At 47.7% G+C, this 15,652-nt stretch overlaps 5 protein-coding genes across 5 annotated transcripts in view; 3 read left to right on the top strand and 2 right to left on the bottom strand.

The window, feature by feature from the left end:
• The window catches only part of nsdD (GATA-type sexual development transcription factor NsdD), a gene marked incomplete at its 5' end in the record, with an annotated part of 3,935 nt that extends 1,806 nt beyond the window's left edge, over window positions 1-2,129 (top strand). Inside the window, 3 exons of the mRNA XM_022549882.1 lie at window positions 172-1,027; window positions 1,080-1,403; window positions 1,453-2,129. Of these exons, the coding sequence (XP_022396691.1) occupies window positions 172-1,027; window positions 1,080-1,403; window positions 1,453-1,659 (1,387 nt within the window). The 3' untranslated portion in view covers window positions 1,660-2,129. The remainder of the gene's footprint in view (window positions 1-171; window positions 1,028-1,079; window positions 1,404-1,452) is intronic.
• A 3,482-nt stretch (window positions 2,130-5,611) lies between these two features.
• On the bottom strand, window positions 5,612-6,890 carry ASPGLDRAFT_61281 (uncharacterized protein; the record flags this gene model as incomplete). The annotated part of the gene is made up of 3 exons (XM_022548466.1): window positions 5,612-6,457; window positions 6,507-6,607; window positions 6,659-6,890. 3 exons carry the CDS (start codon window positions 6,888-6,890, stop codon window positions 5,612-5,614), a joined length of 1,179 nt encoding a protein of 392 aa, XP_022396690.1.
• A 4,767-nt stretch (window positions 6,891-11,657) lies between these two features.
• On the top strand, window positions 11,658-12,545 carry ASPGLDRAFT_135750 (RTA1 domain-containing protein; the record flags this gene model as incomplete). The annotated part of the gene is made up of 2 exons (XM_022541403.1): window positions 11,658-11,823; window positions 11,884-12,545. 2 exons carry the CDS (start codon window positions 11,658-11,660, stop codon window positions 12,543-12,545), a joined length of 828 nt encoding a protein of 275 aa, XP_022396689.1.
• A 744-nt stretch (window positions 12,546-13,289) lies between these two features.
• Window positions 13,290-15,064, top strand: ASPGLDRAFT_85355 (uncharacterized protein; the record flags this gene model as incomplete). Its single annotated transcript, XM_022550328.1, has 2 exons — window positions 13,290-14,513; window positions 14,572-15,064. The coding sequence occupies 2 exons, from the start codon at window positions 13,290-13,292 to the stop codon at window positions 14,896-14,898; spliced, it is 1,551 nt and encodes a 516-aa protein (XP_022396688.1). The 3' UTR covers window positions 14,899-15,064.
• A 251-nt stretch (window positions 15,065-15,315) lies between these two features.
• On the bottom strand, window positions 15,316-15,525 carry ASPGLDRAFT_135534 (uncharacterized protein; the record flags this gene model as incomplete). Its single annotated transcript, XM_022541385.1, has 1 exon — window positions 15,316-15,525. A coding segment is annotated over one exon (210 nt), but the record flags the coding sequence as incomplete, so codon positions are not given.
• Window positions 15,526-15,652: the final 127 nt, after the last annotated feature.

Raw genomic sequence — 15,652 nt, 5'->3', positions numbered from 1 at the left:
GGGGGGGGGGTTCCTTTTCTCCCCGACCCACTGTGTCCATAGTCTCTTTCCTGTCACCGTCTTTTGTTTTTCTTCTGGGTCTTGCTCCCTTCATATCCGAGTTAAATGCGGCGTGGCAACCGCTGTCTAAATTTGGATGATTAGCTAACGATCGACCTTCGCCCGTTCCAGGGATCATCTGCCAGCTATTGGTTTTCTCGGTAAAGACGCAAAACATCCTGTCATCGCAGGCAGTGTTTCTTCTCCTGCTCCTCTCATCAGTCCACCGATCATGTACTCGTCACAACCACCGTCCTATCCCTACACCACTCCGACCGCTAGCAACGGTTCGCTTCCGTCAGGCTACATCTCCCCACCGGAGTCGCGTCGCGCATTGGAGGAAGAGAAGGAGAGACAGATTCAGCCGCAACGGCAGTCGCTTCCCTCGATCCATGAGGCATTAGGGAATGACAATCCGCTCTCGTATGGCGGTCCGCCTACATCCGCACCCGCCCAACAAGTCCATCCCTCACAGGCACCGCCGCACTCGACATCGCCAGGATTCACGCGGTCGGGGACAGAGGCACCGACAGGGCCACCAAACCCATTCTCCTTTTCGCATCAGCATCACCAACAATTGCAGGCAGAGGCATCACGGTCGAGCCTGACGTCCATCAACACTCAGGATTCCAGAACTGCATCTCTTCATTCGTTTAATTCGGGCAGATCCCCAACACAGAGTGCGAAGACTGGCATTACCACGAATTCGACATATGAATACAGTGCACCGCCATCCGCGGGGGGTATTGGGTCGCCCAGTGGGTATGCACCTCCGTATTCGCAGTCGTTCTCGTTCCAATCACAGCCGACCGCTCCATCCTATCCTTCTCACTACGACGCTCGTTACGGCGCATGGAAACAGGGTGCACCGGAGCCTGTACGAGTGGAGGAAATCAAGAGTGGGTATACTCGTTCGCCACTTCCAGGCCATGGTGACTCGATGAAGCGACACTTGGAAGTTTACGACGTGGAAGCTTCTCTTAACGAGGTGTGTATCTTTCCCCAGTTGAGTCAGTGGAATGGCAAAGCTAATAAAACAGATCACCGATATGAGCACCCGAACTTTGGATTTCTCGAGACACTACGCTACGAGAGCCCACCAAACACAGCGATCGGGACCGGTGATGGGATCGCTTCCATCATTGCACGAAGTTGAGGAAATGATTAATGTCCAGCGTCAAAACCAAGAAGCGTTGCTGCGGATACGTCACGCGGTTCTTACTCAAGAACACGCCATGGCCGAACAAATGGCACAACGGAAGGCCTACAAAGCCAGTGGGGTTGACGAAGAGATGGCAATGTACCAGGAGGAATTCAAGGGCAGCGGGGGATTCGCTGGTGCGGAAGCCAAGAAGCGGCGAGGGGTACGTTCTTTTCTACTTTCTATTTTTTGCACAATGCTAACGATACTAGAAAGCTGCACCTCCTGGACGTTGCCACAGCTGCAACCGAGCGGAAACCCCAGAATGGCGACGAGGCCCTGACGGTGCCCGAACACTCTGCAATGCCTGCGGACTACACTATGCCAAACTGACTCGCAAGATGGGCGCGAATAAGGCGTCAGCATTGGGATCGAATCTGAAGCCCAAGACCCCACTGGGGTCAGCATCGCCTAACTAATTCATTCTCTGTTGATTTAATCGGCGTTTGAAAAGGTTGGGATTAGATGGCGTTTATCTTTTTCTTTTCTTTTCTTTTCTTTTCTTTTCTTTTTTTTTTTTTGTGCTTTTTTTTTTTTTTTTTTTTTTGGAATACTTTGCACTGCACCATTACCCATTACCCTTATGAAACGACACGGAGTCACTTTTTGTTCTTTATTATTATTATTTTTTGGGCTACGGCAGGAGGTTGTTATGATGCAGCATGTGGATGTGGTCTGGTTTTGCTTCTGCTTCTGCTTCTGCTTCTGTTCTCATGGACTTAGTTTAATACCCTCGCGCGTTGTTGGGAAGGCATCCGATAGAATCGCTTGTCAATTGTGATATACGGTTGGGTTGATTTACATGCTACATGCTACGATGCTACCACCATACCCTATAAAGTACCCTGTAAACTCTAAAGAATGTAGATACGTATTCTACACGTGTCCCTGGCGGGTGATTAACTTCTGAAACGAGCATGACTCAGTGCACGCGGTGCGCGGTAGACGCAGATGTGATCTACTGTTGTCGATCGCGGCAGTTCGCTCTTGCCGTGGTGGATATGCGTTCAGAGTTAGGTGTAGGTTTGTACCTAGTTAGGTATGAGGTAGTATTGAACACAAATCCCTGCATGGAAATGCATCGCATCGCGTTGTATACCGTATCTTTAATTGTATGAACATATTATTGATTAGTAAATAGTGACTAGCAAGGACTGGAACAAACTAAGAATTAAGATCTCATCTCATCTCATCTGATCTGCTCTCAACAAATCTCGCATAATGATTCAATCAATCAATCAATCAATTAATCATTTAAACCGTATTCCATACAGACTTAGCCACGGACTTAACAACACAGCCAGCAGATCTCGGGATTTGAAGTGAAGGTTGAAGTTTGGGTTTCGGTTCGTTGGGATTTCATTTATTGGTTGGGATTGGGATTGGGATTGGGACTGGAATTGGGTTGATTAAGTTGGGGTTGGGGTTGGAGTGGAGTGGATCTGGGTATGTCAATCATGGGGTGGAATGGTTCGTTATGATACATTGTGGTGTGCACGTTTCTATGGAGTATCTGTACAGCAGTATCGAATCGAGTATCGAGTAGAGGATCGACTATGCATACATCTACACCTACTTTACCTACGGAGTACACTCACCTACAATTTGAATCTTCGTTATCTCTGCAAACTACAGTACACAATACTAGCGAACCCAGGGGTTCTCCAGAATACCCAAGTAACACTACACTACACATAACACTACGTACGTAGTACAAGTACCCACCGACCCGACAACTTGGATCAGGTCGATCGAATCGAATCGAGCGGATGCGGATGCGGATACGATCGAAGCGCATCGCGATTTGATTTGGAATTGTGTGTCATGTCATTCCGCACGCGGATTCTATTATTACGGGGTATTTGTAAAGATAGGATTAGATAGGAAGGGCATGCGCCTGCGCCTCGTTAATGCCTCGACACAAGTACTTCTCCGTACACTGCACTGCCCTCGTACACGTATGACATGGCCTCGGGGAAGATTCGGGAAATTATCGAAAACAATCGAATCGAGTTCGAATCTGAATCAATCTACGGAACAGGACGGAAGCGTATACGTATAGACTGCCATTCATGGGGAATCATTCATGGGGAATCCCGGTCATCTTGGTTTATGCGATGAGATGAGATGAGATGAGATGAGATGAGATGCGATGACCGAGATCTAGCGATCTTACCATCCATCCATCGACAGTATTCCGTACACACAAGTACGGAACTCAAAACAACATAGTCCATATGCATTAATAGTGTGACGAGACGAGGATAAGACGAGGCTGAGGATTCGGATTCGGATTCGGATTCGGATCTATGCACCATGTAAGTACATACAAGTACGTATACACGCATGTATCTGATCAGCTAGAATAGAAACCCACCCGGGCATGATTTTCCATGATTTGATTTGAATTGAATCTGAATTCCGCATTCCGCCAACGCCAACGCCAACGCTAACGGACGGGGCAAAGCAGGGCAGCGCAGGGCATGACAAATACCCAGTCACACCGAATGAATTTAGCGCGTGTCTGTGCAGAGTCCTGCACCGCACATCTGTACATCTGTACGGATACTTGTACACGTACTGAAGGAAGATCTAGTGATTATAGCTTCTAGCTTCTAGCATTTCCGCGATCATGGGAATGGATTCGCTAGTCGCGGAGTTGCTCTAGTAAATGGTGGAACTAAGTTTCTTGAACCATGGTTGGAGATTGGGGATGTGTGCCGATTTGGAATTCGTGTACCTGTCTATGGACGGAAGATCCGATTGATCGATGATTGATCTAATCCGAGACATCGGTGGTTCATTGGTCAGATGATCCTTCGGTAGCTGTTCTTTTTTTCTACTTCGTACTTGTACTGTGTATGGAGTGGTGTACGGGATCTCACGGATGTATATAATTGCGAATCGAATCTTGGTTACTGGACTCGATTGGCGAGAGTTCTCTTCAATCGTGCCATTCCCTTGGTACGGGATCTGAACCATAGGATCTGGATCAGGTACAAGTACATACACACACAGAACTGCTGCCGTATGCGTAAACACCTCATCCTCACTGTTCAATTCACCTCGAGTATGTAGGTACTTCGTACATGTCAGATCCGTTGTAGATACACACCCCTTAATGCATACACTATTTCGTACAAGTACTCCATACACACCGATAAAGTACAGACAAATGTAAGTACGAGTGCTTGTATCATCTGAGACAGCTGGCATGCATCCATGTACGGAGTATGTATGGATATGGGTGAGAGTATAAACCCCACTTGGCGAACTAGTGAGAGGAACGCGCATAGATGAACACGAGGGGTCCAGCTTGTTTCAGTATTTGCATTTCTCATTTTCTTACTCTGTACAACATGAATATCACCATTGTACAGAGTACAAAGCACCGTACTTGTATAGTATACCCCGTGTATCATACTCCGTACAGAGTATCGATCTCTGGTTCGCCGATCTACCCCCACCCGCGCTAAGCACTTACCCCCTATTGGTTGGGACCCATAACCGCGACCCGTCTCGCTTTCGCTTTCTCGCTTTCTCCGCCGTTCGCGTCTCGGCGTACGCCGTAACCTTCTACTTCCTTACAAGTAAAGTATTCAATTGCTTGCTGAGAAGTGGAGGATGTTGATCTGATCGGATGCGATTTACTGTAAAGTAAAGTAAAGTAAAGTAAAGGAAAGCTGCACATGGAGACCCCGATATTGAGTACATATTCAGCTGAGGCTACGCTACATGCTGGAGTGAAGGAGCTGAAAAATCGATCCCCAGAAGGTTGGCGCTAAGGGGTTGGCGTGCGTTAGTGAGATTGAGATTGATCTGAGATCGGTCGTGGTATGTACGGAGTATGTATGTATGTATTGTATGTATTGTATGTATTGTATGTATTGTATGTATTGTATGTATTGTATGTATTGCTGTGTATTATTAGTCAGCTAATAGTTACCAGTAGTTAACTTAGTTAACTATGTATGTACAAGTATGCACGCTGCAGGGAGTAATAGGGCAGAGAGATCAGGAGATCAGATCTAATGGTTGCAATATGATCTCGTATGTTAGGGCTTAGAGTTTATCACGTACTTATGGGTATGGGGGAGGGCCCTTGCAGTCGTCCATACTTGCCGTTGTCTGTCCTGCAGAGAATGTACCATGCACAGTAAGAAGATGCTGTGTTTGCAAGGAGTGTTTCCTAATGTGGGGTGAAGTATGGGGTATGCATAGGGTTAAGTGGGAGACTCGAGGTGTACGGTGTACGGAGTACGGAGTGAAGAATGGAATTGTCGTGGGTATGGCATCATATTAGATTAAATAACGATAGCAATACAATCTTATCATCTCGGTCGTAGCATAGCAAGTATGCAGTAATATCGCTCAATCGCGTGGTTCGGGCTCAGGGCCACCATCCTCTTTCTCATTCTCCTCCCACTCCTTCAACTTCTCCTCATCCACCTCAAACAACTTGCCATCCGTTCCAGGGCGCCTCAAAGGGAGAAAGTGGCCCAGTCCGGGGGAAAATCCCATAACCGAGATTCCACCTCCCTCTCCGTTGTCGTCGCCCTCCTCCGAATCATCTGAATCATCATTATACTCAATCTCATCCTCAACCTCATCCTCCTCGTCACTGCTCTCACCCTCTTCACTCTCGTAATCATCACGGCCATACATCTCAACCACACCAGCAAGTTTCGCAATCCGATTCAAATCCCACCGCATCTCCAACAATTCCCACGCCGGAAGCGGATACTTCTCCGGATTGTCCGTCTCAAAAGTAACCCTATGACCCGACTCCATCTTCTTCTTACCAACAGGATCCCACAACTCTACCTGCGCGTCTTTACTACCCGTATGCTTCAGTTCAGGACGAGAACACATAGCCGTACTATAGCCATAAGACGTAGTCGGCATCCAGTACACCTCAACGGTCAACGAAGTTCCATCGTCGCTCTTGTCCACGGGCTTCAGTGCCATCTGCGCCGTGTCCCAGTACTGAGCGACGTGGGTCTCCATGGTAAGCAAGTTGCGGCATGAGTCTTTGTTGCGGGACGCGTCTCGCCAGGCGTTGACCTTTTCCTCGGACCAGAAGATGCGGAGTCTGTTCCAGAAGCGGTCTTCGTCGTGGACAGGCTTTTCGCTGAGGGCGCGGGGGTAGATTGAGGTTACGTTGCGGACTTCGTTGGATTTGGTGAAGGGACAGGTGGTTTTGTCACGTTGGAGGGTCTGTACGCGTTAGTCTGCTATCTCAGGATAAGAGCAAGGGGACAATAACCATCGCTTCTCCATCATCAACTTCGACAGTCGACGTCTCAGAGCTATCGTCGTCGCTGTCCGCGGGATAAGAACGCAACGGAGATTCCTCGCAGTCCATCCCTAAGACCAGAGTAAGCAAACACCCCGACAAGCTGTGATGGAAATACTTACAAGCTCTCAGCATATCACTCATAACCTTGCTATCAGCGTCAAAAATCTCCCGAATAATCGCGCGGTTGATGCCATCTTTCGCTGCTTCAGTGAGCTGGCGGATGCAGGCGAGATCAGTGAACCACAGGCACAGCCAGGCTGGGGTGTTCGTGACGGCGAGACTCAGAGTATTGCTCAGGTTGGTTATCGCGTTGAAGCGTTCGAGCTGGTCGAATTCCTTGACTTTGAACATTGTGGTGGGTGGTTGGTGATGGGGAGGAAGAGGGAGAGGATGTATAAGAGAAAGAGGTGGGGAGCTGGGAATTCACCAGACAAATGTAGTGTCAATTGACACCAACAACACCAGGCAAGTATTCACTGCCTTAATGTGAAACAGGACAGAAAGACATTCACTTCATTCATCTTTTTGTATTGGGCCCCCCAGCTCATAAATATCAGGAAATCGACCAGCAAGATACCAGCTTGATTGCAATGACAGTTGCTGCTTCTGTCTTGGGATTCTACGCTATTTTTGATAGAGCCAGATGATATTCTTGATACAAGCTATCTGACTTTGCTTTAAAGAACTCTGGCGCTTTTTACTGGCCCCATCATGATGACCTCGTCGAGTATATCCCGCACCCCCATCGCCACCCACTACCATCAGCAACCAACAATGTTTGCAGAGATTTAGCATATCCGATAATAAAGCAGGGGGCGAGTTTGTATTCTCGACCCGACTTTTATACAGGCTTTTTCGTCTATGCATCGTGCCAGCTGAAGTTCACGAGTGTCACGTCAACTAGCTCAATGGACAATATACGATTGGAACGACTCAGGGCTAATGCAATCTTCTAAAGAAAGCTTCTCAGAATACTTCCACCAATAACCGTCGGTCTACTTTGTTCGTTGATCTCGATCTATCACTGGCTTGACAAGTTACCAAACCTTTCCAAATTGAAAGCACAAGTTTGCAATTTCGTGCTAGACCAGAAAACCAGTGCTATTTTACACTTATGACCGAAGCATATATAAAACAGTACTCGTCGAAACGACCCGGATTACAATATCCCGCCTTCCCCGATCATATATGGGGCTGATCTAGCCGGTCCAAACCAAGTCAGCATTGAGAACGCTTCTACTACGTGGTGCGAATGATCGAAACCCCACAAATAAGCGGATGGCGCGAGACAATAGGCGCCCTAGCTTTTGTCATCTAATAGCAGCGTGACATCACTGTACATGAGAAAGGGAAACTTCACCAATTGGAGTGAAAGTACTCGACGGGGTTCATGAGAACCATCGCGAGGGAAGTTTCAGATCTCCTTTTTCTATGAAAACCTCACGACAGGTTTTACATGACGGAGACCGCTACTATGCATGGAATTTTACAAACTTATACCACGGCGGGATATTACCACTGACTTTTACCAAATTCAAGCCAGATCCATGAGCGCATCATCTGTCTTTATGGCTTGCATTTGGTGAAGCTGTTCGTGTTCTTGGATAGGCCTGCGAAACAAGAATGGACGTACAAAATCACCTTCATCAAGGAATCAGTTCGTCTATCAACAAGGTACGAGAGTACTAGCGGTAGCCAGAAAGAGACGCAGCCTTAGAGGACACTAATATAAGTATCCGTACCATGATTGCTGGGACCCACGACCCGGGCGGCTATAACACTCACCAATTGCGAGAATCCGCAAATTGCTCGGCCCTCCGATCACTGTAGTGGCATCACCTCAGAGCTAAGTCATTTTGGAGGATGGGCATTAAAACTGTTGGTTCCCGAGGAAGCTTTAATAAAGAGCGGAAAAAGGCCCGTCAACATGCCAAAGAAACTAAATGCTTTAATGCTAAGAGGGGAATACAAAATGCTGGTGAGCAAAGCAACCCTTTGTCACCTTCTCTACCATGTTGCCGAGAAGGTTAGACACCTAGTAAGTGCATCTCACAGAAGCCTGTTCTCCCGGTGGATGGCGCCCTATACGCGCTTCGTTCCAAACGTGGATGACATGCGTCAAAAGGTGCAAGACGCATCAGCTAATTGAGAACGATCCCGGCCTTTTGTGGTATAAAACAAAGCTGGCCCATATGAACACGGGTGACATATGCGTGGCGCCTGGATTAGAATGGGTGTCCATAAATTATCAGATCAAAAAAGATAGAGAAAGCACACCTTAAGGGTCCATCTCCGTCATATCGCCAATGAAAACTCAAGGGCTAGCTCTAACCGCCGCCCACGCTTCTGGCACCTGGTTGCCGGCTCGACTCTAGAGCCTCCCTCGGAATACCACCAGAGCTCGAAAAATGCCTGGTGGCCACATCTTTTAAGTAATAAGCCTGGTATTAAATTCGTGAAATCTGGTCTGCTACAAATCGACAAAAGGACGCAAACGAGAGAAAAATCGTAAGGCGAGGAGAACCTTTCACGGCAATATCACCAGCGTGCCACGGTTGACTTGGAACGTGGCTGATCTAAAGGTCTGGAGCTGTTTGACCGAACCCGATGCTCCAAAGAGGTTGTAGCATCAGACTAACTACCGACGATCCGATTGACTGTCATCTACCAAATTGGGAGATGGTCGAAAAGCAGTGGCATCGTCGCTGTATAGCAGCCATGTGAATGAAAGGTAAAGCGATGATGATCGGGATCTTTCAAAAGAAGACACGCAAAGGAGCCCACTAGTATTACTCCTACAAGTTATCCTCCCTTTGCTTTTCGTTTTTCTTTCAGTTTTATTTTTTGTTTCCACTCTTTCCTTCTCCATGGAACGTTAGGGTCGTTGGGCCTGCAGGAAGAGAACTGCTGGTCCTTTTTTCTACACCAGTGCAATAGGAAGAGCGTGGAAGATATGTTCTTGGCCTCGACTCTTACCATCGATTTTCCCCAACATATTGTGTTCGATGAAATGATGTCAGAACAAATTGACAATAGATTGAGGCGTACTCGAAACACCTTAAGAAACCATAGGCGTCCCAGCGGCCATACTCGGCTATTTTATCAGACACGCTATACAGAACAGGTATGATCGTAATGACGAAGATATACGGTCTGGTAACAGACTCATATATGATCCATTACTATCTCCTCTTACTAAACCACTATGGAGAAGGAGGACTACCCTTGTTGTCGTTTCAGCATGTTACTACTCGATTGTAGTATTTCACGCATACCTGGCACCAGGAGAGCCAGAATATCTAATCCAGATGCTTTTTTACTAGTTATGCCTATCAAATTTGACTGCGATGACTACACAGAGTGGTCCTCTATAAAAAGGATGCTTATTCTGACTCATTATGAGCATAATCAGCAAAATGCAACCTCCCAACTACTAGCGAAGGTGCCAGAAGGAACAACATTCAACGGCTGTTGAAACATACTGACCCTTGCAGACATTTTGGGTGGTGTCGGACTGGGGTAACCAAGGTTTTCAGTCAAGACCCAACCTTCAAAGACATGTTTACAGTTCTGCCAAAGTTCATAGCTATGGGATTTACCCAGATGGAGAAGGGAGACTCGATTGAGCAGCATGGTGATGCCGTCGGCAATATAATCATCTGTAAGTGACTCCGGTGTATCCAGCAGAAGCTCACAGATTTATTAGACCAATTCCTGCTCCGAGACTAACGTGCTAGGTTTGATTACGATCAAGTTTATCTTTCTAGATGTCGTTTGTGAAATCTCTATTGGGATTTACCATGGCTACGGGCGTATTCCAGCATGGATGATTTGCGTCAAGAGGCGCAAGACGCACACATGCAAATAAACACAGTACCTGCTGTTTACCGTTTGTTGCACTGACCTTACAAATTGAGACTTTGGGTGCCATATACATTGCCCTAAAACTTCAAAGGTCCGAGAGCGTTCTCTGGGGACCAAAAGCGTCATCCCAGTTTGGGGAATTTCTGAGAAAGTGAATAAAAAAAATGGCATTGGAGATCCGCGACAAAGCAACGAGTGAGACCAGCAAAGCTGACTTTACCCTATAATCTTTGACCCGTACAGCGGCTCTTCTGAGAAGGATAAATATCACGCCGGAGCAGCATAGCCAAAAAAATATCTTCCTGGATATTGACTTTTATGCTCGGTCTGCAGTCCCCTGACTGTACTAACCATAGAATTCTCTCTTCCAACGCTCTACACTGTCATCTACACTGTTGAGACTCGCCCATCTGCATAGATTCTGGAAAATCAGACATATATGTCATTGTAAGATACTGTTGCAGGCCCTTGAAAGCACTGCTGCCATCATCACGCGCTTCCTTTGGATATCACCCGCGCGGAGGTTTAGCATACTCAGGATCAGACCAGGGTTCTTAACCATGCATGCCATAAGATCGGCCGGATCACCGCCGATGGGATAGAACTCCAGGCCGGAATCCCGGACAATGTCTTTAAAGACATCATGCGTTCAAGCGCACTCTGTGGCCGCAGTTCTGGAGCTCCGTGACCAAGGCAATAAAAGACTGCACATCTCCACGGCTGCCGACTATTTGAACAACGACGTTGAGGCGGAGCCTGATGGTTGGAATTTCCGCCTGGTACTCCAGCAACCTCGATAGAGTCTTGCAGAGGCACGAATTAGCGTCTACGAAAACCCGTCCGTCACCTGCCTCGCTCATCTCCAACTTGAAAATATCCGTCGATGAGGCATCTTTCGTTAAAACTAAGGGAACGGATGGGGCTTAGCAGATAGAAATAGATAAACAAACCCCTTTTTCTTATCGATCGTGTCTGCCAGGGCGTAAGATTTTGAATGAGTGCCACTTTTATGTGGCAAGGAGGCTTGATTCTATACGCGTATAGAAATGATCCCAAGATCCACTGGATGTGGGTCCGGTTTATACGCGTATTTTGATATAGAGACTAGATCGACCAACACAAGATGAAAATAAAAATAATGCCTTTTATATTTAACGTGCGAAAAGCTTTACTTTATATAGCCACATACTCTCTTATTTGTAGTCTTGTCTTGTCCGAACTTGATATTATCCTTTCGGACAAAACCCTCGCGACATGAATCACCTCGAGTCTCGTGCTTATGAATTCTGGAACTATGCTCCATCAATACCAGCGGCAGTCATATTCATGCTCATGTTCATCGTCCTCACCGGGCTGCATTCATGGAAGTTGTTCACGACAAGAACATGGTTTTGCATAGCATTCACCCTGGGGGGCCTATGTAAGCCTACTGACTTCGATCTACTCGAGTTCCCACAAAGAAGCTAACCCATCGGCCCAGTCGAAATAATCGGCTACATCGGCCGCTGCCTGGCGCATAACAGCACCACAACCATGGGACCGTACATCATCGCCAACATATTCATCCTGCTCGGCCCCACGCTCTTCGCCGCTTCGATCTACATGACGCTGGGCCGGCTGATCCGGCGGGTCCGAGGAGAGCACCTCTCACCTATACGAGTGACACGCCTAACAAAGACGTTTGTCTGGGGTGATGTGCTGTCCTTTGTCGTGCAGGGCAATTCCTCGTCGCTCTCTGTGCTCGGATACGCTCAGTGGGGAAAGGTGCTCGTGGTTGTCGGCTTGGCCATCCAGCTCGTTTCGTTTTCGCTTTTCTGGGTGACGGCCATTGTGTTTGCGAGACGGCTCCGGCGCTCGCCCACCCCGGAGTCTACGAAGCCTGGAATTCCCTGGGTGCGGTCGTTGCACATGTTGTACGCTGTCAGTGCGCTGATTCTGGTACGTTCGACATTCCGTATCGTCGAGTATGTCATGGGAAATGATGGGTATCCGCTTGTTCATGAGTGGACTATGTATGTCTTTGACAGTGTGCCGATGGTGGTTGTCATGGTTATTTTCTTGATCTGGTATCCTAATCAAATGAGTCTTGATGCTAATCCTGAGGCAAGCATACCGCTTACTCAGAGTTACTTGCCGGTATGATACTTGTCGCCGGTTCCTTTTTTTTTTTTTTTTTTTTTTTTTTCTTTGTTGCTATATAGACCAGGCCTTGTCGCTCGATTTGGCGTACTTGATTTCAAAATGTATATTTTAATTTCTTTCCACCTCGTTTCGAATGCTGGACAGTAGAGTCAGTAGGCTCTTTTATCAACCTGGAAAGTCCCATAAGTATTCTCTAGAGCTTTCCACCTAAGGCTACGGGATACTATCAAACAAATGAGCACTCAAAGGCAATATGGTTAGATAATCTTATAACTAAATAGCAATCAATGAAGCAAGTTGGGTCATGGTGCCCTGGAGGTAATAGAACCATTCTGAATAATTTGCAGACTCACGTATATTTCGAGCAGCACGCTTAGAGGACTTAGGGTTTTCATTTATTCACCCTGAAGAAACCACCTGAAATTGCCACGCTAGTTGAAACAGTTGAAACACATCCATACGAAGAAAGGACTCCTTGTTGCTAGGTGGAAATATTGATACCTGCAAATGAAAACATTATTATGTATGAACCATGGGCGTAAGGTCCGCCCGACCCACTCGTTCCCGAATACTCGTATTCGCTTTGAGAACAGGCCAAGCATCAATTAGATAAGGGATCAATTCTATACGCGTATTTGACCCGAGAATCAAAAATAGCAGCATGCATAATGACAGACAAAGTACTTATAGGATGAACTTCCATTCCTTATTCCTTTCTTCTAGACAAGTCTGACATTCGTCATCATGAACAACAGTCTATCCCCAGCATTGTGCTCGGCCGATGCCTTCTCACACCCCTCGATACCCAACATCGAGGTATCATCAATCCACGCCGCGCAGGTCTCCAATGTATCAAAGTACATCCCCGAGTGGTACTACTACAACCATGGCAACGTGATGGCCGAAAACCTCAACTTTTGCAACATAACCGTGACCTACAAGCACACGGCCAAGAACGACACCATCAACGTGGGCATCTTTCTGCCCAGCGACTCGTGGAACGGGCGAATGCAGGGACTGGGTGGTAACGGATACATAGCCGGGCTCACGACCACGACATCATACGGTATGATGGCGGCGGCAGCGCAGGGATACGCCGCTGTCACAACAGATGGGGGTCACACAAGCGATAGCCCAGCAGACTGGGCGCTGCTGGCCGATGGAACGCTGGACTACGAGACGATCCATAATTTTGGCTCCGTATCCCTGAGCGACGCAGCGCTGATCGGCAAGAGCGTGGCGGAGAGTGCGTACGGGTCCAAGCCCAAGTATTCATACTGGACTGGGTGCTCGCAGGGTGGGCGACAGGGGCTGGAGCTGGCGCAGCGGTATCCAGACGCGTATGATGGCATTGTTGCTTCCGCTCCAGCAACCAATTGGCCGCAGCTCACGCTGGGCGGATACTGGGCTCAGTTTGTCATGAATCAGCTGGACGAGTATCCGTACCCTTGTCAAATCAACGCCATAACGGCTGCGGCAGTCTCCGCCTGCGATGGTGCCGATGGCGTCAAGGATGGTATCCTCTCTGACCCTGATTCGTGTGTCTTCGACCCGTTCACCCTTGTCGGAAACCCGGTCAACTGCAGTGACACCAAGTCTCTCGTCCGAATCTCATCTGCTGCTGCCGAGGTCGTCAACTCTACTTGGACCGGGTCGCGCGATACCCAGGGTAGATTCCTGTGGTATGGCTTCAACCCTGGAACCGCGCTGACGGGAGCAAACAACCCGGCGACGACGGAATGCGCCAACGGAACATGTGCTCCCTCCTCGACCCAGTTGTATGACCAATGGGCCCAAGTGTTTGTTGAGCAGAACCTCAACTTCACGCTGACGAACATCACACATCCGCAATATGAATACCTCTTCCGGAAGTCGGTGCAGCAATGGAACCAGGTCTTCGGATCCAACAACCCCGATTTGTCGCAATTCCGCGAGGCGGGCGGCAAGATGCTCACCTATCAAGGCTTGGTATGTGCCATATAGTTTATCCCGCACCACTACTAATTGATGCTGACTTTTTATATAGATGGATGAGGTCATTCCTCCCAAGGGCATCAGAGCGTACTATGAAGCGGTCACGGCTGACGACTCTGGTGTTCACGACTACTATCGGCTCTTCGAGGCCCCGATGATGGGTCATTGCTATGGTAGCCAGGGAGGGTACCCGTCTACTATGTTCGACAGCCTGGTTGCCTGGGTCGAATCCGGTACTGCGCCTGAAAGCCTTCCAGTCAGCTATAATCCGGAGAAAGGAAAGAAATTCGATAGGATCCTTTGCCCTTACCCACAACGTGTACAGTACAGGGGTACTGGAAACGTTACATCTGCAGATAGCTTCTTTTGCGCACATTAGGTTTGGTTGGTTTGATGGGATGGTCTTTTGATTCCAGGCCTATCTATATCTTGTGTGGTTCTGTTTTGTTTCTCTGTCTTCCAGTGTTTTTCGTTCTTTGCGAACAGGATGAAATATCCTGAACTTCGTACTTCGTTTTAATTCTTCTTTTTAATAATCATAACACATTTGCATGTAAACAGATACTGCCGCTGCTCCTTTTCATAGACCATGGAATAGTGGAAAATACCAAAGATTTATACTAAACAATGTAAAACTATATACTCCTCTTGCAGGCCAACATATAACAGGATTGGCACAGGAGGGATAAATACAATCAATTTTATTGATAAATAGCCTATTTACTGCTCCTGCAACCCTCCAAGCCAGGAAGTACCCATTTAATAATCCATTCAGATCTCAGAACCTCCTCGATTGTCAGCCGTTCTTCCGGCTGAAATTCCAGCATCCGACGTATGAGATTGAGAATAGCCCCTGTTTCCTCCTCCACCCCCCAAACTCCCCCATTCCAAGCTTTCGTCGATAGCCCTGCACATCTTTCTCAAACGCCTGTTCAAGCGCGGGCCATACCTCCCGCCCTTCTCTTGGACGCACATCTTTATCAAAGAACTCTCCGTGTTCCTCCCAGCGTTACCACCAATGCTTTGGCAACGGCCCTAGCATGTCAATGTGCTCGGAAACCACACCCTTACCAATAACACGACTGCCTTGAAGTGACATTTTGACGGCTACTTTGAATTGATGCTTTCCGTTC

This window comes from Aspergillus glaucus (assembly GCF_001890805.1).
Source record: "Aspergillus glaucus CBS 516.65 unplaced genomic scaffold ASPGLscaffold_26, whole genome shotgun sequence".
Taxonomy (NCBI): Eukaryota; Fungi; Ascomycota; class Eurotiomycetes; order Eurotiales; family Aspergillaceae; genus Aspergillus; species Aspergillus glaucus.
The sequence above is the reverse complement of the archived record's forward strand: the minus strand, read 5'-3'. Positions and strand labels throughout refer to the sequence as shown.